This window comes from Phodopus roborovskii, unplaced genomic scaffold, assembly GCF_943737965.1.
Source record: "Phodopus roborovskii unplaced genomic scaffold, PHOROB, whole genome shotgun sequence".
NCBI classification, from domain to species: Eukaryota; Metazoa; Chordata; class Mammalia; order Rodentia; family Cricetidae; genus Phodopus; species Phodopus roborovskii.
In genome coordinates, this window is record NW_026126469.1 from 28,920,493 (window position 1) to 28,946,437 (window position 25,945).

The following is a 25,945-nucleotide window of genomic DNA, read 5'->3' on the forward strand; positions in this document are numbered from 1 at the left end:
ATGGACAGCTGACCATTTTATCTTTGTTTCCACTGTTTTATGCTCTCACTTAAACATTTTGTTCATTCCAAACGGTCTATTTATGAGCAAAAAACATGCCAAGAAAGGGAAAAGTCTAGACTATGTCAAGTCACAATAAATTTTAAAATTCTTCTTTCCCTATTAAAATACATATAGCTAAATAAAAACAAACTAACAACAGAAAATATGACCACTATATCTTTTTAGAACCAACCTAGTTTTTTCTAAATCAAAGAATAAATTTTAGATAGTTATGTAGAATTTTAATACTTTATCTTTAATACTACGGAGATTATATCTTTTAAAACATATTTCCTGACCATTATGTCCATATGAACAGGTATGAAACACAAAATCAAAAATGAGTTGAAACATGTCCACTTAAAATTATGAACTAAGGAAAAACAAAACAAAACAAAAGCCTTTACTAATGTTACACTCATAGGCTTCCAGAAGCATCTTAATTTCCTGGAGGGAGTATTTTGTCAAGCACTGAGATTTCAGCAGGGAAAGTTTATAGGCATCAATAAACAACTCTGGTGGATAAAATATATAAACAAGATCAACTTGGAGCCGAATTTACTGGCCACCTTTGATAAAAAAACATATTTAGCATAGTAACTTTTCCCACAAAAAATACTAACCTGGTAGACACAGACTTTAGGAAGAGTTTATAAGTTTTGGGTGGGTAAATAGAAAAGTGGCTGTTAAATTTGAATATGGCCAAATGCCAGAAAATGTTTACAGAAAATAATAAATACATAGAGGAGCTTGTTCCCAAGCTCCATGGTGAGCCAACAAAGGTTGCCTGCATGAGGCTCATTGGGGACACCTGTTATGTGAGATCTCCTGGTTCCAGGAGATCAACAAAGACCCGGTCATCATCTGAATACAGCTTCACGTTCTCCCACTTTCAGGACAAGCAAAGTATTGCTAACCATTCTTGGCATGTGGAAATTAGTTTTGGTTTCAGCTTGGAAAATCTGCGACACTGGAGAAGGTTCTGAAAAAGGCAACTAAAATGATCAAAGGATCAGAGAAGTTTTCCTGTTAGGAAGGATTCAAAGCACCGAGACACTAGATAATTAACTAAATACATATACAGACAACTTTACATGCATACTCATACAAAGAAACATATGTACATTCACACATACAACCAAAGCATACTCATTTTAACCTAAACAAAATGAGATACAGCTCCCCAGATGGCTAGAAATCAAAATACCTCTGCTGTACCTTTTCTTCACAAGTCAAGAGTCATAAAACATGGATGAAAATCCCAGATTTGGTTTAGAGAGAAGGCCAAAGTAAAACAGTTAAAGCTATACTGATGGGGTAGGCCTGGACTGTAGTATCAGAATCTCCCTCCTTGGGCCCAGTGGGACAATGAATATCATCTGTGTGGCAAAATATATCCCCCAAAGCCATCATAAAACTGTTTGCAAGGTTGCCTAATAAAAATTCTCATCCACAGTGTGCAGGACTGGCTGTGAAACTCTTTCAACGTTGTGGAAGTAAAAACAAAACAAAACAAAACAAAAGACTGAATTATCTGATTAGTTGGTTAGGATAATGGCTATCAAAATGAAGGAGGGCAAATAATTAGTGCATGTCAGATATTCACGGAATGTGACAGACTTGAAAAATAATATTTCTGTGTGTTCACAAATAGGAAAACCATAGCACAGATGAAATGAAGGCAAATTAGAGAACTGAGTAGAGACATCTAAACTATCTGGACTAATTTTTATTTTACTTTAAAAGAAAAGAAAGAGGGGAGAAAGGAAGGAAGGAAGGAAGGAGGAACAAATAAAAAAGAAAAGAAGGAGGAAAGAAATGGAAGGAAGAAGGAACAAATAAAAAAGAAAGGAAGGAGGAAGGAAAGAAAATAAAGGAAGGAAGACTGTCTAATTGGTACTTTGGGTATTGATTATACAACTGTCTAAGGAAGCAGTTTACAGTTTAGATGGCCTCTGCCCTAAGTTGTCTTGGGGTTTGGTCTCATAGTGACTTGAGCACTATGAACTAATACTTACTTGCTTGTCCTCCCTGCCTCTAGCTGATCACCACTCCCAAGGCTGAGAACAACATGTATGTGCAGCAGCGGGATGAGTATCTGGAAAGCTTCTGCAAGATGGCCACCAGGAGGATCTCTGTGGTCACCATCTTCGGTCCTGTTAACAACAGCACCTTGAAAATTGACCACTTCCAGCTAGGTGATCTAAATTATTTTATAGTTTTGTCTTTTGTTTGTTTGCTTTTGCCTCTTATCTGTGGTGGGGCCAGTTGTTAAGGGATTGGAGGTGATCAAAAGAAACTTTGGGATGTCTGGGGATCCCCTGGTTGTGACAACAGAGATAATATCTTTCTGCTTGTTTATTTGCCTGTCCATCCATCCATCTGTCTGCCTGTAATTCATTCATATGTCTGTCTGTCTGTCTGTCTAGTCTATCCATCCATCTATATACCTATGCAGCCAGGAACACTCTGGCTTAAGATGTTAGTATTGTGAAACAAAGATATGTAGTACTTTTCTTTTTTTGGGTGTTGGGAATGAGAGAGTATGTAGCCCCTTTCTCTTGGGTCCTGGGTCCTCTTGCCTTTAGCAGCACCAGTCAATATGCCTACATGCTTTATGATCCAAGTGATTCATCTCATGTGGGGACCTGCCAGACCCCTAGATGCTGGCAGACTTGGAGAGGGAATTAGTTAGAGTTAGAAACTGTTAAGCTAAATGAAAAGTCACTGAAAATACAGATTGAACTTCACTCAAATCCTTTTGGAAAGAAGAATTTGGCTGAACTTCAGAGTTTTCACAATTTTTCATGTTGATGATGTGTACGAGGTTCATGGGACACAACTGGCCTCAGGCAGCTGAGTTGCAATTCACAGCAGATCCCATGGGCATGCTGCGAAAGTAACTGATTAGTTAGCCTCATATTCAGGCGGCACCAGAGGCAATGGCTTCTTGTATAATTTTTTATGCATAAAACACTTTATGTAACAATTTCGTGTGTGTGTGTGTGTGTGTGTGTGTGTGTGCTCGTGCGCGTGCATGCGAGCATTTGTGATTTTGGTCATTTTTACCCTCTCTCATACACCTCCCTCTCCCACTGAAACCTTTCTTCCCAATAAAGGTTCTATCTTTTGGAAAATCCTATCTTTTGGAAAATCTTTTTTTTTCATTTTTTTTCTCAAATCCATTCTTTCCATTCACAGTTCAGACCATGCACAATGGCCTAGGCTGAGTTGTACATGTGGTAGGTTTATTCTGCCTCCTTTTTTCTATACAGTCCCTGGAAGAACACAGCCTGTGGCAAACACAAGGAGGCTGGAAAATATTTTCTTAAATAATTAAAGCTCTTTAAGTTCTTTATTTTCATTATCCTCTATATTTTTCACAGACTATATTTCTTCTGAAAGTATATGAAAATATTAATATTTATACAAAATAATATAACATAGCTCAGAATTTTTCTGATAAAAGCTCTTGATACAAATGACACATCTGTCACACTTATGATGTCAGCTTGATTTGCACATGGACTAGTTTTCTAAACTATACACTTTTGATTGTGACAACAACAATACCATAAGATCTATTGTTCTAACAAATGCTTTGATATAAAATGTAGTAGTCTAAGTATAGGCACAGTAGTAACCAATAGTTGTTGTTCTTTTGCTGCAGCTATTGCCTATAAAACACAAACACGAGACTCAGTGCCCACGTTGAGTTTATTGGTGGGGTAGCTGGTGGCCAACTGAAAGCAGGAGAGAGAGCGGAGAGAAAGAGAGAGCAAGAGAGAGAGAGGAAAGCCAGAGAGAGAGACCAAGAGAGAGAGAGAGAGAGAGGAGGGAGGAGAGAACAGCCAAGATATCTCAGTATATCTAACATTCAAAGGTTCCTGGTTTCAATCCTTGGTAGTGTAAGAAAAATGTTTTTCAAACACCATTTTAGCAGGAGAGAGAGCAGGAGCCAGAGAGAGACCAGAGAGAGAGATCAGAGAGAGAGAGAGCAAGAAAGAGACCAGAGAGAGCAGCCGCTTGGCGCGCTTGCTTTAAAAGGGGGGCTTGCGCATGCGTAACTGAGTCCTCTGGCAGCCAGGTAAAGCTTGAGCCTCCAGGTAAGGCTGATGATGTAGCTATGACATGGCCATGAGCGTCCCACCCATTGTTGGAGGTGGGGTCAGCTGGCTGCTAGTTCCTAACAGTTCTCATTATCTCACTATCCTCTGAGGTGGCTACAAAGGACAAATAAATGCCATCCCCATCATAGTAACTGATTTGTGAACTCTGTCCCTCTGCTGTGTATACATTTGGGGGAGAGAATAATGTCCTTAATCAACAACAATAGCCAAATGTGGTGACTCACACCCTTAGTCCCAGTACTTGGGAGGCAAAGGCAGATATATCTTTGTGAGTCTAAGGGCAGCCCAGTCTACATGGTGAGACTCTGCCTCAAAATAATAAAAATAGCAACAGTCAAATAAAACCAAGAAACAAAAGAAGTATCTCTGAAGGTCACACAGCCAGAGTGACAAATCATTTGTTATATGATCTTGAGCAGGTTAGCTCTGAAGTCTTTAAACAAATTGAACCTACTTTGCAGGGTGTGGTGATGATGAAATAAGATTGTGCATACACACACCCCTGATGACAATAGGCACTATTCTTGTGGCCATCCTTATCACCGCCATTGAGTCAGGTAGCAGTGTCGAGATTAAATGAGCTGTCACAGTTGTTGCCAGGAACACAATTGTCATTGCTTTCTGCTAATTATATATTGCTGACTTGCAACTGCTCTTTCAGGTCAGATTTCATTAGTCCTGTTGATGATAAATGAGCAGCCCAAGAGAATAACAGAAAGGCAGAGTTGGTGGTTAACAGGGATTCAAACTATTTGTTTCCTGGAGTTTCACATAGTCACTTGAGCCAGCAGACTTCATGATACTCCAGATGTCTGGAGAGGAAACAGGCATTCAATCCAGCACAGACTGCTGCTGGCGGGTGATAAAAGTCCTCCTCAGCCAGGTGTTCTCAGTGTCAAATGTGCTGCCTACCAGCTCTGCCACTCTGTTCCCATTCCTTAGTTCAGAGGAGTTTGGAAAAGTCATTACATCTTCGACTTCAATCTTGGCACAGTCATACTGTTAGCATCTGGTCCCGCCTTGGAAAATTTTTAGCATTACTCTGGTGTTTTCTAGAAATCTGGATTGAATGTGAGCTGTAGGGGACTGAGATTTTGTTGTTGTCGTGTTTTTCTGAGTTATGGAAGTCAGATCTTGTAGTTTGCATCTCTGTCGCCAAGAGTGACGGCACTGACCTGATTTGGAGGTTGGGGAGGCTCTCTTCACCTAATTCCTGGAAGGCCCTCCCCTGTCTGTGTGGTGACCCAGGTTACCCTTATGAGAAAGGCTTGTAGCTCTTTCAGCCAAGGCTAGGAGTCAGTTATGGGAAAAGAAAACTTGGCGTGCACCATGGTCTCAGTGAACCAAATCTCAGCTTTGTCTGATTTTCAGCTGGAAGACTGTCCAGAAGCTTTACTTCTCCTTAAATATGAAGTGAGTACTGTGTGTTTCTCCAGAGTTTTTCTAGGCCTGCTGACAACCAGACACATTATAGGCTGCCCTCAACCGCTGGCTCATTTTGTAAGGTGATTGTAACATCTGTTGTGGGCCTAAGGACACTAAGAACTTAATGTTTCAGACATTAGTCTAAAGAAAGTCACGAGACTCTTGCAAACTCCGGTGCCCTTATGGGTTTGCCAACACAGGCATATGGGATGCTAAAATGCATTCATGTATAAAGGCTTTCTTTATTGTTATTATGTAAAGTCTCACTATAGCATAAGAATATTGTATATAATGAGTGAGAAGAACATAGATTGGTCAGATCGGAAGAAGTTGCTGGGTAATGGTTCTGTATTAAAGGATAAAATGAGGTAGAATATAGCAGGTGGGAATTTCTTACTCCTAGAAAAATATAAACTTGGAAAATACTTTGACACAGGTATGGATCCCCAAATATTAAGGGCTAAAACACAAGGAATACTTTAAACTTTCTTCCTCCCCCTCTCTTTCCCTCTCCCTTCCCTACCCCTGTGTGTGTTTGTGTGTGCGTGTATGTGTGTGTTACATACAGATCCTTCACTCTCCCTGAGCGTGACTACATTCAGAGGCCATCAGAAGACATCTGATATCTCTACTTTATTTTTTTGAGACAGTGTCTCTCGAGGAACATGAGCATGTTGTTTCCACCAGAGGTCCCAGTATCTGCCTATTCCACACACTGACACTCGAGTGACAGGTTTTTACAGAAGTTCTAGGGATTTGAACTTAGGTTTTCCTGCTTGCACAGCAAGCGCTCTTATCTACTGGTCTACATCCCAGCCCCGACAGCATCTTCTGAAAGAATGAATGTTTAAAGGTAATTAATAAAAAGGATGTAGGAAAACTGATGGGTGTGGAATACATTGACAAGAAGAGACAACATATAAATTGTTTATAGAAATAAGAATGACAGAATACATTCTAGCCTAAAATATTTTTGTCTTCAATTTTATTGAAGAGAATTAAGCTATATGGTGAAGCTTACAATCATCAGTATCCTTAATGACCCACCTTAGTAAGGCAGAGGGTCTGGGTAAATGGATTTCCACTGTCTAGGTGTTTATGCAGTCACTGATTATCAATAATATCTATATAGGCTACAAAGCCTGACACCCATCCACTCATCTAATTCCACTACTCTCCGCCTTTAAGGCCAAATGTACTGGTGTTAAGATCAACCCCTGATAACCAAGGGGGATACAAGCACATAAGTCAAATGTGTAAAACAAGTCATTGGAGAATGTAGTGGAAAGGTGAGTAATTCTCTGTCAAAGGATGGGCTGATGAAGAAAACATGGCATATAAAACCCGAAGGAATTTTAGTAACCATTAATAAAAATGAAATTTGAAGAAAAATACATGCTAAGCAAAGTAAGCCAGACTCGGAAAGACGACTAAACATTTTCTCTCATTTGCAGAGGCTGAATTTAAACTTTTGTGTATGTGTGTATGTATATACATAAAAAGATAGACTCTTACAACTGACATAATCAGGGATAATACCATAAAAGGCAGAAAAAATTTAAGTAGTGAGATTTTAAATGGAGAAACCTTGGAAAACAAAGTTTGTATCACTCTGATTTTAGAAACTGAGGTATTATATCTGTATCTAACTTTTGGAGGAGTTGATATATTTTATAACATTTATATAAGAAGTTATACATAGATGGTTCTTGAATCTATGTGTGATCCTTTCATCTTATTACTCCCTGTCCTCTGTAGGAAACTGAGTGTTCAATTTCTTCTTTATTCATTTGTGCTTTTTTATGAAATTACAAATTAGTATAAATATATATGTTCTATTTGTTATATATACATATATATTGGATATATAACACACATATATGTACACACATACATATATACATATATGTACATATATATAAATACACACACACACACATTTGGAGAGAGAGCCACTAAGTGGCCCAGGGTATCCTGGAACTCACTCTAATCCAGGTTGGTCTTGAACTTACCATCCTGCCGCCTCAGCCTTCTGGGATATCAGATGTGCATGATCAATGTGTTGAGAGAGGCTATAGTTCTCTGATATTGAAAATAGAGAGCTGGAGCATAGTGTATGGAGGAAGTCTTAATAGATCTATTAGTTAAGATATATGGGGTCCATAACATTAATGGCCTTATATGCTATTCTAAGAATTCCGGTTCTTTTCTGTGAGATAGCATTCTATCCTTTGAGTGCATTAAAGTTAGTTAGGAATACTGCTAACTGCAGCCCACTTGGCCTTACTACGAGGGATTCTAATTTGATCGGTCTGGATCCAAAAACTGTAATGGTAAGTTTCCAGGAACAGTGATGACAGTAGGCGATGCATTCCACATACCAAGGAAAAGCTAATGGAGACGGGAATGCTGTGGCCATAGCAGGTGGTGAAATGACCCCAGCATTTATGGCTTTAGAGATGCAAAGGGCAGCTCTTGCCTCCAAGGAAATAATAAAGTCCATGATGGTAAAAACATGAGAGATCATGGCCTGTGAAACAGGCTTCAGTCACCTTGAATGACATGCTGTAATGTGAAAGAGATTATGTGAACTTTCATAGTGCTAGAACAAAAGAAAACTCAAATCAGCACGTTTATCAATTACACTGGTGGTGAGATCTTGTTAGCAGTTATAGTAGATCAGAGCAATCTATTCTACAAGTTTCAGGTGTGTATGTGTGTGTGCGTGTGTGTGCGCGCACGTGCGCGCGCATGTGCACATGAGTGTTCTAATGTATGCCAATAGTATAGCAACCAGAGGTTGATGTCAGATTTCCTCTTTACTCTTCATCCCTTGTCTTTTCTTCTTTTAAAGACAGGGTCTCAGTGTGCAGCCCTGGCTGTCCTATTCATAGACCATGCTGGCCCCAAACTCACATAAATCTGCCTGCCTTCGCCTTCAGAGTGGCTTGGATTAAAGGTGTGCACTTCCAAGCTTGGCCTCCCCCCCCCCCTCATTTTTGAGACAGAATGTCTCATGGAGCCTTGCTTGCTGATTGGCTAGACTGGTGAGCTAGGACCCCCTCATGCTCAGCTTTTTATGTGGGGACTAGAGATCCAAATTCAAGTCCTTGTGCCTGCGTGGCAAGTACTGTACCAAATGAGTCATCGCCTCAGCACCAGATGTTATCTTTTAACATTCTTAGCTTTAGGGTTGCTGCAAGCCTGAGATCTGCTGAGTAACACATTCCAAAAGCTTTACTAATAGTCAGATGTTAGGTCAAGTACATTTGGGAGCAAGTGGATATGAAGGAAACCAAAGATAGCCCGAGATCATTTTGTCTCTTAAACTGCAACATTCCATCTCTCCACAACTACAGCAGTCTAGTCACTCATCAGCCATCAGTCAGTCATAGTCTGCATACTCTCCTGCACAGAAATGGCTTCTTTAGAAAACTTCAGTTCACAGCTTGAACATGGGGGAAGGTGAGAGGAAAAGAAACAGCAAATACCACAGGGAGGAAGCAGTCACAGGTAAGGCCCACACACATTCACTCAATAGCTCACAATTGAAGCTATTTGTTTGTTTGTTTGTTTGTTTGTTTGTTCCACTGTGCTGTCTAAAGTCAATCAAATACATGAAGAAACTTACTGTAATGCAACCTAAACTGGACCACTGGCTTTTGTGATGGGGATTCTTAAAGGACAAAGAATCAGGCAAACAAATCATTTCTAGACTAATGGTAATAATGTGAGACAAAGTTCACCTCCTCGGGCTGGCCCTTCCCTTGACCTTCCTAGTCCAAATATCACAAAGCAGATGTGGATCTGTGAGTCATTTTAGCTGGACCAGGAGAATGTGACTGGCTTGCAGGACTTCCTTAAAGAGTGTCTACTTGTGGCTTTCATAGGACTTCATAAGGACAAGAGAGTTTAGACAGATGTGGACAAGTTTAAGGATCTATACTTTCTAGGTTGCTTCCCTGACTGGAGAGCATTATTAGCCCAGCTCTGATTTGCACAGAATGCAGAGATAGCAGAGACTGGTGGCTAGAACAGGCACCACAGACAGGAGGTGGCCTCACATGCACCTTCCTCAGAATTTGGCCTGGAGTGGGCTCTGCCCTGCTATACACTTGCCTCCATCCTCCTTCAGTCCAGCGTGCATCAGAGCCTTCATTGTTTTCCTCAGGCCAAACATGTAGACATTTCAGTAGCCTGAGAGTGCAAAAATGTTTTAGTTCTAATGTTTGGTTGGATTATTTCTGAAAACATTTTGCTGGAGAGGAGAAACCAGATTGTGAAATCGGCTTTTTGCCAGTTAGAACAGAGTTTGTCTTAGATCTTGAACCAGGGCCTTCTTTGCTGATGATTGTAAGGGGTTTGGGTAGCAGAGTGGTCTCTACGTGAAAAAGTTGTGTTGTCTGAGACCTACCCTTATTTTACTTCTAGTTAGCAGTGTGGACTTGAGTAAACCAGTCCTCTTTTCTGTCTCAGAGTCTGTTAGAGTATGTGGTCCCTGAGAAAGAGATCCAGACTCTCTGAGTTTTGAACCTTAGGAGGTAAATAGAGTTAATCCCGTTCCTCCTTTCCTATGAGGGAAATGAATGCAAGAATGGACAAAGGGTGAATTTTTGTTTGTTTGTTTGTTTTGAGACATGGTTTCTCTGTGTAGCCCTGACTGTCCTGTAGATCAGACTGGCCTCAAACTCACAGAGATCTGTCTGTCCTTGCCTCTCAAGTGCTGGAATTTTGAGCTCTAAAGTGGTTGACACTCAGGGCTGTCCATTTTGAGGTGAGAGGAATGCCTTTTATACCTACTATGCCCACCCAACGTCACAGCCACCATTTGTTCCTTGGCAAGGGTGTGACTGGGGGAAAGGTGGCTCTTTGTTAAGAAGAGTAACTCCCAGGGAGGGGAGTCCAGCTACAAATATAGATAACTCGGCTCTGAAAGTAGGTGGAGTGGAACAGCATCTACTACTTTTCCTTGGATTCATTCTCAGTGATGTAATGGAGCCAAGATGCACAAACCTCAGCAGCATATTATATTAAAAATCCATTTGGTGACAAATATTCAGCTACAGTGCTCAGATGGTCTGGGTTGGTTAGGTTTGTGTCTATACCTGTACTCAGCTGACCTCATCTGGGATGCTTTTATCCTCAAGATGAAGGAAGTGACTATAGGATGATCTAGGATGGCCTTGGCTGAAATAGTATCAGGTTGAGTTGCTTGATTTACGCTCAGCAGGCTAGTGTGAACATGTTCTCATGTCCATGGTAGAGTCAAGAATCAACACACATACATAGCTTCCTTCATATCAGCTGTATTAACAATCCACTGGTACACATGAGCTCAGAATCACAAGGCAAGGATAGTTCAAGCCATTCACCATAAGTGATGGAGGGGCTGCAGTTTGGGCAAGGATACAGACAGTATAGAGAGAATAAAGAATTGGGATCATTGAAAAAAGATCTGTTACATTTACCACCTTTCTTTCCTTGCAGCCACTGACTTGTTTTTCAACTTTACCTGTTAGGTATTAATAATCTGATTTTGGTTCTACTTAGAGCTTAGACTCTCAAACTCTACCCAAGCTACTGATCCCTAAACCTAGTACCAACACAGGAACAACTCAGAACTAGTGGTAAATATTTTATTAGATAAATAAAACAAAAAATGAACATATGTACAAGGTCAAGACAGTGAGATGATTCAGCATGCAAAGACACTTGCCACTCAAAGCCTGGTGACCTGAGTTTAATCCCCACAACCCATGGAAAGCTGGAAATAGAGAATAGATTGCACCAACCTGTCCTCTGACTTCCAAATATGCACCACAGTGTAAATACCCACTCATACACATCATGGACACACACACATACAATACTACTACTACTATTAATACCAATACTACTACTACTAATGATGATAATAACAAACTTTAAAAGAGTTCAAGGCCATCTTCAGCTACTGAATGAATCAAAAACAAACCTGAGCTACTTGAATCCCTTTTATTTATAAACATAAATAAAATAATAACAAAACCCCTCAAAATTATCATGGGAAGATAAAACCTACTTGTAAAGCTTAAGAATGCTAAATGCAAAGGACATTTTTATTTTTCATAGTTTTATTAATGTATAATTATGCATAATAATGTATGTTCCAGTTAGTTTAATTAGTGTTTTTTACAGATAAATGGATGAGAGTTTATTTGGAGAAACATGGGAACCTTATCTACATTGAAGAAAATTGTCTCTCCCTTGCCCCTTACCATTAACTATAATAAATCTTGATAGAGCAGCAGCAGAACCCTATAATCCTGTCCCCAATCGGTGACTAGATGTTCATGGGCACCATCTTGGATAGGCAATCATGCTGGCATTTTCTTTTGTCTTAATTGTTTTTAACCAAGAATAGCATCATGCTGCACATTTAATTCTGCAACTTAATTTCTATGGTGAAGAAAATACAGTCAAAACAAACAAAACTACTGCATCAATATAACAAGTTTTAACTAGTATTTATTTTGCCAACAACAACAAACTGTATAATTGAAAAAATAGATATATAGCCTATATAATATGTCCTATCACATACCTTTTCGTTTTTTTCAGACAAGCCTTGGTCCTCATACAGCTCCTTAGGTCCTGGGTCTATGGACCACATCCATGAAACACTGTTGCTACTTTGGAAAAGAAAATAGAATTCTTTCTACTTGTACTTTGTTTTGGAGACATCAAGCTACTTGTTTATGTTTTTTCAAGTAGCCTAATCAAATGAATCAAAGTAACAGTTTAACTGTAATTGTCCCATTACTAAGAAGATAATGGATATTATGTTCAGTTTTAATCTCATTTTTGCAAGATAATCTCTAGTGCAGCAGAGTACTTGGTGCTACTCCTTGTGTGAACAGGTTGATATCTGAGACTCTGTGCTAATATTAATGTTGTCACATATTCACTAATTTTATTTGTTTTTTATTTATCCTTAATATGGGCGATTATTTTGAAGACACAATTCAGGCAGAATTGAGGGAAACACTAATCTGTTTTGAAGAGGAAGTAAATGTAGAAACCTTTTCATTTACCATGGGGTTAAACACTGATTAACACAATACAGACAAACACTTAGGGTGTGCCTGCAAAATGGCACCGCAGATTGAGACTCCTCTATGAAGACTTTATGGCCTGAATTCAATTCCTTTACCCCCTCAGGTGGCAGGAGAGAATAGGCTCTTGTGAGAACCAACTCCTGAGATTTGTCCTTCACACCCAGGCTGTGCCATACACACGTGACACCTACACCTACACACCTACACACCTACACCTACACACACACACACACACACACACACACACACACACACACATACACACACGGAATGCATTTAACCTATTGTTTTTCTAAGCTGTGGTACACAGCAGAATAATATATTATGCTACAGATACAGCTGTTATCCATGATCAAATGGATTCTGGAACCTTGACATCATGAAAGGCTATTAGGAAAAGATCAAAATTCAAAGCATTGCTTCTTTAATGGGCATAACTTTCACTCTATCATAGGAAAAAAAACATTAAGTTAAACCACAAGTTAGTGACAGTCTATAAAGCTGCCCTTTCTTTAGAAATGTTCAAATACTTTCCAGATATGTAACTTGCATGTTAAGCCAAAGATACCTTGGGTATTGTGTTATGACTGGTTTTACGTCATCTTGACATAGCTAGAGTCATTTTGGAAGAGTGAACCTCAATTGAGGAAATGCCCCCACCAGATTGCCTGTGTGCAACCCTGTGATACAGTTTCTTGATTGATGATTGATGTGTATGACACCACTGTGGTCCTTGTAGTGCCACCCCTGGGCTGGTGGTTCTGGGTGCTATAAGAAAGCAGTCAGAGCAAGCCAGGAAGAGCAAGCCAGTAGGAAGCATTGTTCCATGTCTTCCCCATCAGTTCCTGTCTCCAGATTCCTGCCCTGTTTGAGTTCCTGCCCTGACTTCTCAGTGATGGGCTGTGCTATGGAACTGTGAGCTGAAACTGACCCTTTCCTCCCCAAGCTGCTTTTGGTCACAATGTTTTTATCACAGAAATAGAAGCCCCAACTAAGTAAGACATTGATTTTTGTGTTTCTCATTTACTCAGGAACTATTCTGAATTATAATGGTTTCTTTGATCAAAAACTTGCATAGTGCTTAATCTTCCAGAAACTCTTAAATTTTGCTTGAGATTGTGTTCATTTGAGAAATTTGTGTAGTGAAGTGTTTAACTTTGTCTGGAGTCAAAAGGAACCTGGGACTAGTTTGGGGCATACACTATTTTTCTCTATGGTGCATGTTTACTGAACTCCAAAGTTAATTATATGCTAAAACAGGAACAGACACAGGCTTCAGACTCAGAATTATCTATAGTGGAAGTGAACCTTAACAAACATGTCTGGTCTAGTTTCCTGGCAATTTAGGTAGGGACTCATACCCTGGCAGAATGGACAGTTTTCTAGGAATGCCAGGCAGCCTTAAAGCTAACACTTCCGATTCACATGAACAGGGTGGGCGAGTTTGCCATTTTTAGAGAAGTGGTTTTCAATACTATTTTGTGTATTCCTTTGGTTGCTTTTTGTCTAACAATTCACTATATAACTGCTTTAATTGGATTTAAGTCACTGTAGTATTGGATTTAAGTTATTGTATCATTGTTCATATATATATATATATATGTATATGTATATACATATATATGTATACATGCGCAACATTATCTGGCTTGAGTTGGATATTTTCTGTTTTTCCATACTCAATATTATTCACATTTTGTTTGCTTTAAGATAATGAGAAACCCATGCGTGTGGTGGATGATGAGGATCTGGTAGACCAACATCTCATTGGTGAGCTAAGGAAAGAGTATGGAATGACCTACAATGACTTCTTCATGGTGCTGACAGATGTGGATCTGAGAGTGAAGGTACAGGTTTGGTTGTGAGTAATGTGGTGTAATTCCTTGGAATACAAATAAAAATGTGGTTAATGAGTGCAATGTGTGTATATATATATATATATATAACTCAGAACACACTATGTCGTTATAGTAAGGTTTTGAAATGGCCCTAGTATTTCAGTTGTCTTATGAATTTGCATTCAGAAATGATGTCTTCAGGAAAAGACTGGGTTGAGCTGAACTTAGCCCAGGTACATGACTCAGACTGAACCCTTCTTTCACACCACAGCTGTGGATTTATCAGACACTAGTTAAATGATGTGGTGAACCAATCCCTATAAATAAAAGAGAAGGAGGAATTTCTTCCTTCAAGAAACCTGCACTTACCATAAGTACCATTATGGAAAGTTCTGGTTGATGATTTAAATAAATAAATAAAAGACTGCAAGGATTTTCCATATACTTTCTTTCTAAAGGAACAACATTTTTAACCCATCAAAAACTGAGCTATATCATAATAATGACAAAATATCTAGCTTTCCTTGCACCAAGCACCTTGCTCAAACCTAAGTAACCCTTGTCTTATAGATATAAAATAAATACCAGTATCTTTCTCATTTCATAGAGAGGGAAAAATATAGTCCCAGAATGGGTAAGTGGCTTGTTCAAGTTGATCCAACTAGAATGAGATTTCATCCCCACAGAGGCTAGCTACAGATCCCATTGTCTTCATCATTCTAGGATGCTGACATTATAATAAGTTCTTTGGGGGAAGGGGTGTTGTCTGTACTATCAGAACAGAGGACTTGACCTGCAGTGTTTTTGTGGTTTGGGGGAGAAATTACTCCATTACTATGTTTTGCACAAGTGTTGCTTCATCTCCCACAGGAGAAGTTGGACTAGATGATATGTAAAATGAAACCCCATTGTGGCAAAATTGCAAACCACACTCAGATAGTCCCTCATATTTGTTTTGCTCAGCAAGGCCCATATCCACATCAGGTGACTTTTAAAAGTATGGGTAACTGGAATCCAAGGAAATGCATTCCATTGTCTTTAAGTTGGATCCCAACATGTTTCTGAGAACATGTGACCAAACATGGCTTAATGTTAAATGACTCAATAAAACAGGATTGGATGGGAAAGTCAAGTTAAAATCTCTAGCATGCATGTCATTTGCTTCTCTATATTAGTATACTGTTCCTCACTTCCCTGGTTGTGTCATAAACAAGAACCAGATTAGAGAAGATTCATGTGGAAACATATACAAGTGAATGTAGCGTTTGTATGGTAAGGAAGATATGACTTGATTTTAGTAAAAGAAGGCAAGAACAATTCTTTATAAATATGCCAATTGCTTTCCGGAGTCCTAATTTCAAGCAATTATGAGAGTACTCTTGCAAAAGAGCATTTAGAAACTATTAAACCTTCTAGACTCCAAATCAAGAGATTTCCCCATACCTTGCTGGAAGGTGCAAATTATAAATACCTTATGATTTCTCAAACAGCAATACTATGAGGTGCCAATAGCAATGAAGTCTGTGTTTGACCTGATCGATACTTTCCAATCCCGAGTCAAAGACATGGAGAAGCAGAAGAAGGAAGGCATTACCTGCAAGGAGGACAAGAAACAGTCCCTGGAGAATTTCCTATCCAGGTACATGATCTTTGTGTTCCCAGGAGAGGCTAGAGCAATTTTACCTGGAATGGACTCAGAACCAAAGAAACACGTTTTTCGTGTGCTTACGGGAGGAGAGTATTCATGTTTCCAGGTGCCCTGTCTGCTGGGCTTAGTCATGTATGTCTGGAACAGGGTCTGGTTGTAAGACTACAACTATACGAGTTGATGTAGTGATATTGGATGAGTCTCTTCGGTTTGTTTATTTAATACAGAGCATAGAATTCAGAACTCCCACAAGGATTGCTTCATGCAGTGAATATAAGAAGCTGTGATGATGACATTGTGCTTTACATGAGTCTACTTCCATTTCCAAATGGGATTTGATACATTGATTTTCTACCTCCTTACACCAAAACAGTAAATCCTCACACCAAGACCCTAACAGTAGGACTTCTCTTGACCCAGCTCCAGCATTCTCTGGGGAATATGGGTGCATTCCCCAGAGACGAGAGTAAAAAAAAGCAAAATGGCAGTTTCTTTTTTGCTTCATGCCTTTCACAGGGCCTTTGAGGCCCCAAGTGAGACAAAATTGAAAAATACACTCACAACAATGAAAATCAGAGACCTCAATATAATACCACCCCAATTGAACTTCATGGTTGAGGGTTTCCAGAAATGAAGCAAACATCAGTGTTAAATGTGTGTCACATGGGCTGAATCTTTACACACTGCCTCATATTAGTCGGGTTCTTAAGATTCAATGATTAATAAGTGAATAGCTTGAATTCTTGCAGACTCAGGAGACTCGGGGCTCTTAGGGCATAGCATTTCATCTAAGAAGGTCCAACTCATGATTCCTATGAGGATTCAGCCTGCAACACATCCATTGTGTTGACTCTGTGCATCTCAGCTAAGCTGCCTTAAAAACTTTCCCTATATAAAATGAAAATAATGGCAGCAGGGGCCTTCCTCCATCCGGAGTTGCTGTAACACTCATCTGTGTTGGTACCAAGAACTTCACTATTGCCCATACGTTCATGTGTTTGAATATTTTCAAATCCGCCTCTACCCACACACAATTGTGTTCACTTAGATTTCAACTTGGGCTATAATTCCTAATTATTCAGTTACACATTTGTAATTGCAAGTTTGTCATTAGTCCAGATTCTTTTAAAGTTTACAAGACCATGTATGTGTGTGTGTGTGTATGTATGTATGTATGTTTGAGGGCAAATTTGGGGGAGTTGGAGGGTAGAGAATATGATCAAAATATATGATATGAAATACTCAAAAAATTAATAAGATATTATCTTAAAATTTTTATTATCTTAAAATTTTAAGGAGAATAATGTACTAATCAAAGGCAGGAATAAGATGGTCCTGTGTTGGAATTCTGCCTTTTTTTTCCTTACTCATTGATCGTGAGATATTGAGCTGATATTTTTAACTGACTCAGGCTTCAGTTTTTGAATTTACAAAATGATAATAATAAATATTCTTGTTCTTAAAATCATTGTGAAAGGGCAACTGAATACTAAAGGTATGTTGGTTAGGCCCTATATCATACTTTGTTGGCAAAAGAAACTCAGTAGACTGTTCATTGAATCTCAGGCAAAGAGAAAAGAGAAAAAGAGAAATCCCTGAAACTGGAAAGGAAAGAAAGGAAAAGAGAAAGAGTTCTGTGACTAAGCCAGTCCCCAAATGGTAATTTTCCTTAAATTTGCTGACTTGTTGATGAGATGGCACAGCCTGGTTTCAGCTGACCAGACCCTGAAGCCGGTCTGGTCTTTAGCACTGTGTTTTATGCTATAATTACCCGTCCCTGAGACAGAAGCCTCACCAAGTGGGCAAATGCACACTAATTTGGTATGCCAGTTAAAAGGAAGCAAACATACACAGACCTTGTAGGGTTTCATTGACTGAGGAACTAAAGTGACAGAAGAACAATTTGCCCCAGATGGGGACCTAAGCAAAGTCACAAGTCTTGTCACAGATAGACCTTGAACATTATTTCCTTCAGTGCCTTGAGCTGGGGCCTTGAACCCCTGTGTGGAACGTTCAATCGTTTCTTATGGGAAGCACTGTGCTCTGAGTTGTGTCTGAGACAGGGTGTCTCATCCCTCTCCCATCAAAACCTCATTCAGTGGAACATACAGGTAAACAAGTTGAAACAGACCTCACTAAAATAACTCAACGGCTCCATGTAGGCCAGAGAGGCTGGCCTGGTTAGATCCTGGCTGGGGGCCAGCTCTGGCCTGGCACTCCTCCTAAGGAAGCAGGGAAATCCAGAGACCAACCATGTTTGTGACCCAGCAGCCTCCCATCATTCCCTTTCTCAGGAACCTCTGGACCATCTCATATGCTCCTTTCCCTTGATTTGTGCCAAAACACTCATCTCCTTATCCTCAGTGGAGACTTATTTTTCTTTTCCTTTGAAGAAAAACAAGCAGAGGAAGTGAATGTAATGTCATAGCAAGCAATTCTTGGCAAGTCTTGGGAGACAGACATCCATTCAGAGCTTGTATTTCATTAGACTATTATTTTCCCTCATTCACCAAAAACACTGTTCCCTCCAAGAAGCCATTTTCTTTGGGGCTGAAAACTCTCTGTTCAGTCTGAAGGCAAATAGGGCATAGGGAGAGAAACCATGTGCTCAGGGATTGTTAATACCCGCTGGCTCCCTGCATCTGAGGCAGAAATCAACGCCCCCTTTTCAGTTTGAGACAATTCCACCCGGCTTTGCCTTGGAAGCATACTGCACGTCTTTCACAACACAATAGAGACCCAGAGAGCATGGCTAAAGCATCAGCATCCTTAAGCCCATATTTTGGTACCACCTTAGATTTACTGGTTGTACAAACCACTTACTTCTTTATGTCTCTCTCATCATTCATCAACTGGGGAAAATAAAGCTTGCCTTCTTGAGCCTTAGTGAGGAACACTTACTGTGTAGTGACAGTGAGCTTTAAAGTGGCACCCTGACACAAGAGTCAAATAGGTTGCCATGTGGCATGGTGATAATGTCCAATGTGTGTTTAACCTTGGGAACTGCAAATGAGGACACGACTTCCCAGATCGATTCCATCATCTGGATAACATACTGATGGGTTTTGGAATTAAATTTTGTAACACCCTTTTGAAATAGACACTGGTATTTTCAATTCCTGGAATAAGGGAAAGTGAGACTGCATTCAACTGAGTGGCATGCTCTAAGACATCCAAAAAGTAGTGATGACAATCTTGAATTCAAGTTTCCACAATAAGAGAACATGACAGCAGTATTAACACTAGAGGCTGGGTTTGCCAAAATCCCGTGGCTTTCCACTTCATAGGTGCAGTTGCATTGAGTTTTATTTATGATAATTACATAAGGATCAGAGCTCACATTTGCCTCTAGAATTACAACTGGCTACTAAGGAAAGAACACAGGCTTAATTTCTTCTGAAACCCTCTAACTCTTTCAGTGGCTTTCCATTTTCCTTCTTGTTGCCATTATCATCCACTTAAAACTTAACAGTCTTTTTCTAGCCTTTTCTTGTTTGAATTCTCATCTCCCAATGCCTGCTGAACTCCAGAGGGAACTCTGTTGGGACTTCAGTTGTCTTCAGCTCCCTTCCTAGTCTTGGTTTTTCTGCGTCCCTTACAATTCTGAATAGTTCTTCATTATAACTGAGAGCTTCACTTTACCCTAAGTGACCTCACCAAGCACGGTGACCATGACTCAACACATCATGCAGGCATACTGAAATCACAACAGAAAAAAATGTCAATATGTGGCAATGCAGTCTAGCGGCTTTCAGGAACTGTGGGAAAGTTCTATGGGCGGGGGATTTTTATTCTGGGAATGGAAAAACCCAGCAGCCAATGTTGCTCTGCTTTCTTACACTGGCCTCTGTTTTCTGAAGCAGTGCATCTTTTCCAGGTTCCGATGGAGGAGGCGGTTGTTGGTGATCTCTGCCCCTAATGATGAAGACTGGGCCTATTCACAACAGCTCTCTGCCCTCAGTGGTCAAGCATGCAATTTTGGTGAGTAGGAGGCACCTCATTTCTGCTTTCCCATACCATTTTCTGGATGATTCTAAAATGAAACACAGAGCCTTAGCTCATCTAAATATACCCCAATCCAGGTGTAGATTCCTGACACACATTCTATTTATTCAATGGGAAGCTGTTTTCAAAGCACTGTTTTAATCAACTAGAGGGCTCCTCACCTTTTTCCTTTCACATTCTACACTGAAGCATTTGCAAGTATCTACTGCTTTACTTTTAATTATTTTTTTATTTCTTTTTAAACACCTCTCAAGATGATGAAATGCAAGCATCATCATTTATCTGATACCTGGGTACTGGCTACTAACATTGGATGCTTCTCCATAAATTGATCTTGTTCTGAGAATTAATGCAACAGAATTTTTTTTTGAGATAGAATATCATTGTGTAATTTCAGATCCTCCTGCCTTATCCTCCAGTGTGCTGGAGCTATGAGTGTGTGTCACTGTGACTGGTTGTGAACCTTATTAAGTCAAAAAGAAAAAAAATTCTTTGTTGCAAATACCTCAATATTTTGAAAAATAATATGGCACCCAACTTACTAAACAATAGGAAACTGAAAGCACAAGTGTCATTTTTAATGTGGCCACAGAAACATGCACAGCACATAAAACTTATTTCTAGGTTTAATATGGAATGGAATGATGGTGAAGTCAATAGTGTCAATGTCCCAGCTGACATCCATGAGTTGTGCAGCTGTGAAGAGAGCACCTTGAGTCATTAGAAGTACAGAGGGTTGGTTTCTGGTCACTGATTTAAAAATTCATTATTATAACATTACAAGACCATTTGATTCTTCCAAAGGGAAGAATCATGATGTCTATAATCATGGTGCAGCTATAAAACTGTACTTGATTTTTGAAGGAAGTGTCTTCATAAGTTTTGTGAAGATTTATCAAGACCCGGTTCTGTGGTATGACTCAGGGCCTCTAAATTATAAGATTGTAAGATGTGAAGTCACTCAAAAGAAGGCAGAAAGCAACCTCCAAATGGTAAGACAATTCAAGAACTTCTCACTTATCCTCTGTTGATCAAGGATAATAATTTACAACTATCAGCACAGAACATCTGATTGTGTCAATACTTTGAGTTGTATTTAAAACTCTTTGGAGTCATCGATGGTGCTAATCATGAAAGGTATTCTTAGAGGAACCATGGATTCATCACAGTACAAATGTAAATCAAAACACATCCCCCTTTGGTGTCACAAATCTATAATCTCAGCCCAGGGTTCTGTGAGTTCCAGGCCAGCCTGAGTTGTATTGTGCCACCCACGTCGAAAAACAATGATGACAAATAAAATCATGGCTTTTTTTATAGATGCTTTTCAACAACTAAGAGGTTTGTTTGTTCATTCGTTTGTTTTAATTCTGACACAGAAAGCCTGTGCCACATGAGTGTAAGCAAAGCTTTTTTGTTACCAGAAGGAAATGTGAACAAACCATGCTTTCCAGGAGTCATTAAATTCAGATTAAATTCATGACCTTCCCTTCTGAAACTATGACTCACTGGTGTTTGGAATAAAATGCTTCACCTTTCTGGGAAAAGATAAAGGTGGAAAACAAAACAAAACTGTGGGAAATAGTGGAAAACAAAACAAAACTGTGGGAAATAGCATTTTGCCATGATTTTAGTGGCCTTCTTACAGGAGCCCTCCCACATAGAAGAGGTTAATTTTCTCCCTGGGCAACAAACGCCACTGATCTTATCACTAGCCCCAAGCTTTTACCCCTGCGAGATTCTTTCTGAATCCCTTCACATGCTTTTCATCTTCAAAAGAATTCCAACAAGCTATCAAGGCATGACCTTCCCTCCCATGCTGAAACCTTAGCTGAAGATGGGAGGCAAGCTGTGCTTGCCTGGGCTTCCCCTGGGGACCCTCTGCTTGAGTAGAATCCTGCCAGTGAAGTGCAGCAGCATCTATCCTGTGACTGAGCCTTTAAAAATCACTCACGTGCTTTGTGTGCTTTTTCTCTGTGAGGGGAAATTATCCATAACAGGTGTGAAAACTTCAGCCTTAAGGTTTTTTTGGGTTTTTTGTTTTCCTTTGTTTTGTTTTGTTTTTCAGAATATCTATCATTGTGCCTAACTCATTTAGGTACTTTAGTATTTTGTTATCAGTAGTTTCATATTTTGGTATTTTATAGTAGGAGTCATTTTAAGAGCAAATTCTTCTGTTTCAGTCCACCCTCCTCACACACAAAAACCACCTGAGTCTTTCTAATCCTTTTCAGTTTTAAAAGTATTTCCTATCTTTTGGAAACATCAAAAACAGATTATTCTACTTGGCTTTTTATGTTCTGTATCCTATTCAAATTTTAATTGACTTGAAAAATCACCCGTTGTCAGGTTTTGGAAAGTGAAAGATGTTTTCCGATGATCTGATTGTGTGCCTGTCTTCTCTTGTGTCAGGTTTGAGGCACATAACCCTTCTGAAGCTTTTGGGAGTCGGAGAGGAAGTTGGAGGCGTCCTAGAACTGTTCCCAATTAATGGTAATGTTTTATTATTTTAAAACATTATGAATTAGTATTAAGTCTAATTAAATTATGTTAAGGTATATTCAAGCAGTACGTATACTTTAAAGAACAGTGTGTGTGCACGGACTTGCTTGTGTGTGGGGCTGAGGCTGGTCTAAGGACTCATCCTGGTTTTGACACAGTTTATTTAAACAGTTAAAAAGTATCTATTTTCAAAATCAAAATCATGCTTTTCATCTATAAGAAGCTTTAAGGTTTTCACTGTATTTCATGTTCTATCACTTAATCTCATGATTGTTTTTATGAGGTTGTATCAACTTAATTTCCTTTCAAGAGAGAAGGAAATGCAATAAAAGGCTCAAAGAAGCTGTATAAACTGACTACAGACTGGAGGTTGCAGAAAGCAGACCCACTCCTTCCTCCTATTGAAACAAAATGCTACTGTGTGAAATAGTTGAGCGCGCCAGAGCAGACCCCAGCCCCCTCCAGCCTCAGTTGCCCTCTCCTCTTCTTTCTTTACACGCATACTAATAGTTTAGATTCAGTCATTGGTTCTCAGTATGACTGGTATTTTTCACCCTGGACAACAAAACAAGCTTTCCATTGTCCCTTGAAAGGAAAACTGGAATGTAAAGAAGTAAGCTAATTGGAAACATGCCTAGAAATAAAAACATCATTGTTTGTCACTAACAGGTTGTAAAGACGTTGATGTTGGGGAATTAAATTAAGGCATGGGTTCTGCATTTGGCAATATTCTCAAAAGAGATGCCACGTGTATCGTAGTTTTAGACTAACACCCTTGCACAGCATAGTGTAGAACTTTAGTTGGATGTTTCCAGCAGAAAACTGTTCTTGAGCTAAAGAGAAAGGTTCATGGGTCTTTTGCTCTCATGCTGATTTCCTCTTGCTGTGTTATGTTTATGAACTCTTGACTCTTTAATCCACTAACAACCATTCCAATACTATTCCAGGGAGCTCCGCTGTTGAGCGAGAAGATGTACCAGCCCACTTGGTGAAAGACATTCGCAACTATTTCCAAGTGAGCCCAGAGTACTTCTCCATGCTTCTAGTTGGAAAAGATGGGAATGTTAAATCTTGGTATCCTTCTCCTATGTGGTCGATGGTCATCGTGTATGACTTAATTGATTCCATGCAACTTCGGAGACAGGAAATGGCCATTCAGCAGTCACTGGGGATGCGCTGCCCAGAAGATGAGTATGCAGGATACGGTTACCATAATTACCACCAAGGCTATCAGGATGGCTACCAAGATGACTACCGTCATCATGAAAGTTACCACCATGGATACCCCTACTGAACAGAAATATGTAATCCTATTCCCATCCAGTTTCCTCTTCATCTGCTAGAGCTGTGTGTGGCCAGCTACATGAGGGAAGTCCTCTATACTCTACATTGCCTGTCCTTTTCTTTCTGTGTTCTAAGATTAAAGAAATAGTCAACTTTCCCTTACTCATGAGTTGTTATTGAGACATTTAAAAGAATTCTCTAACTTGAGAGAGGGAAACCTGGTGCTAAATAATTGTACTAAAAAATAGGTAGTATCTCTCTTTTCTTATAATAGATATTATTTTATGTGCAAATTTCTATAAAGCATTTATATATTTTTCATCATTTTATATCAATTTGCAACTGAAAACTTTGTTAAAGAGAATAAATAGCACAGTACATATGTTTTCAGAAGACATCTAGATAGAGACAGAAGACAACAGATGGCCCCCTTTTTTTGAGATGGGGGTCTCTCTGTATAGCTCTGACTGATCTAGAACTCACATGTAGATCAGGCTGGCCTCAAACTCACAAGGTCTACTTGCCTCTCTCTCCCAAATGTTGGGATTAAAGATATGAGTCACCAGTCTGGCTTCAAATGTCAGCCTAACAATATTTACAGTAGTTCTTTGCCATATGAAATTCTTTTATGTAACCTGGTAGCACCAGAGTAATGATATTGGCCATCAACTATAAACCAATGTTTGTTATAAAAAAACAATTTCTAAATTCCTGTCTAACTCAGTGACATTTAAGAACATTTCAGCTTTGGTGGTAAAATACTAAATGTAAAGGTTCTGTCTTGACTGATTTTTCTGAGCATGACTGAAGCCTTTCTTGGCTCTGTTGGCCTTAGCCTACGGGACAAAGGTACCATATGGCCATCAGAGTCACCCCCTAAATTTACGGAAAGGAGTAAAATGAAAACATGTTTATTTTGAAAAAGTGAGGAGGATTCCCAAGAGTGGGAGGAGTCCCCAGACAGAAAAGTGCTTTGGCTTCATGGGATACTGTTAATGGCAACTCTGAAAATTCACTTTGAGAAATAAATTTTGTTGTTTAAAAAAGGTTGAGCTGTGTGCAAGGGCTTTTTAAAGGTCTTGGGGCAGAAACTAGACAAAGCCTGATCATACTGTGGCTGAGCCAATGGGAGCTCACTTGCTGTGTTGATCTGGAAAATGATGGTGCACCATTTGTCCAGACAGGGGAGTATCGTGAGCTTCAACCACCTCTGTTCATTCTCCTTTAACCTTTGCTTAGTTTGCCAGCATTCTGCCTTGGCTGGGTCTACCAGCTGCTAGTCGAACAATTCTCTGTGTGTTCCCAGGTTTTGAGATCAACTTGTAGTTTACCATGAGCCCTTTAACTCCCTATGGGAGCTAACTCCTACCACAGCTACAAAATGAACTTAGTTTTGCTTGGTGCTTCATGCATAGCTCTTTTGACTTGCTTTTCACCATGGGCTGCCTTCAGAAGACAAAAGAGAACAAGGGTGGGCTCCGTTCAAGAAATGTTTGAGAAGACCAAGTCAGGAGTGACCGGAAGTCTTGGACTATACAAGTAACGATTTAACGTTGCCATTCTTAATCATAGTATCTTGAATGTTAGACCCCTCTTAGTACAAAAGAATTTTTGCTATTTTATATACTCTGCCAGAGTCCAGAACACAAAACTGGAAGACTTTTCTCCTTACACTGACATTGCTAATTGTGGCAGGACGTATAGCAATGGAAAGAGAGGAGAGGAAGCAGCAGCAAGTGAGGAACGAGGAGGAACTGTTTGGTGATTCCAGATGATTGCATTTTTTTTTCCTTCAGGTTTTAGCAGGTGTCTTCCATTGGCCCCATCATCACCATGGTCAATGGTCAGTGGATTTTGGATCCTCACAGTGTGGGTACTGCTTCCCTGGGGATGTCATATCTTGCTCAGCTTTAAGAAGTTGTTGGGTATCTGTGAAAGATGGCAGCACTAGCACTAGCTCATTTACAAACACTC

At 39.6% G+C, this 25,945-nt stretch overlaps 1 protein-coding gene and 1 non-coding gene across 3 annotated transcripts in view; one reads left to right on the forward strand and one right to left on the reverse strand.

The window, feature by feature from the left end:
• Positions 1-24,133, forward strand: part of Ccdc80 (coiled-coil domain containing 80) — a 32,101-nt gene extending 7,968 nt beyond the window's left edge. For both annotated transcript variants that reach the window (XM_051191540.1, XM_051191539.1), the window contains exons 3-8: positions 2,084-2,240; positions 14,405-14,541; positions 16,023-16,171; positions 20,058-20,161; positions 22,598-22,678; positions 23,635-24,133. In XM_051191540.1, the coding sequence (XP_051047497.1) occupies positions 2,084-2,240; positions 14,405-14,541; positions 16,023-16,171; positions 20,058-20,161; positions 22,598-22,678; positions 23,635-23,981 (975 nt within the window). In that variant the 3' untranslated portion in view covers positions 23,982-24,133. The remainder of the gene's footprint in view (positions 1-2,083; positions 2,241-14,404; positions 14,542-16,022; positions 16,172-20,057; positions 20,162-22,597; positions 22,679-23,634) is intronic.
• LOC127227294 (small nucleolar RNA SNORA51) lies at positions 3,226-3,357 on the reverse strand. Its single transcript, XR_007834979.1, has one exon. It is a non-coding gene; the product is annotated as a small nucleolar RNA SNORA51 (small nucleolar RNA).
• Positions 24,134-25,945: the final 1,812 nt, after the last annotated feature.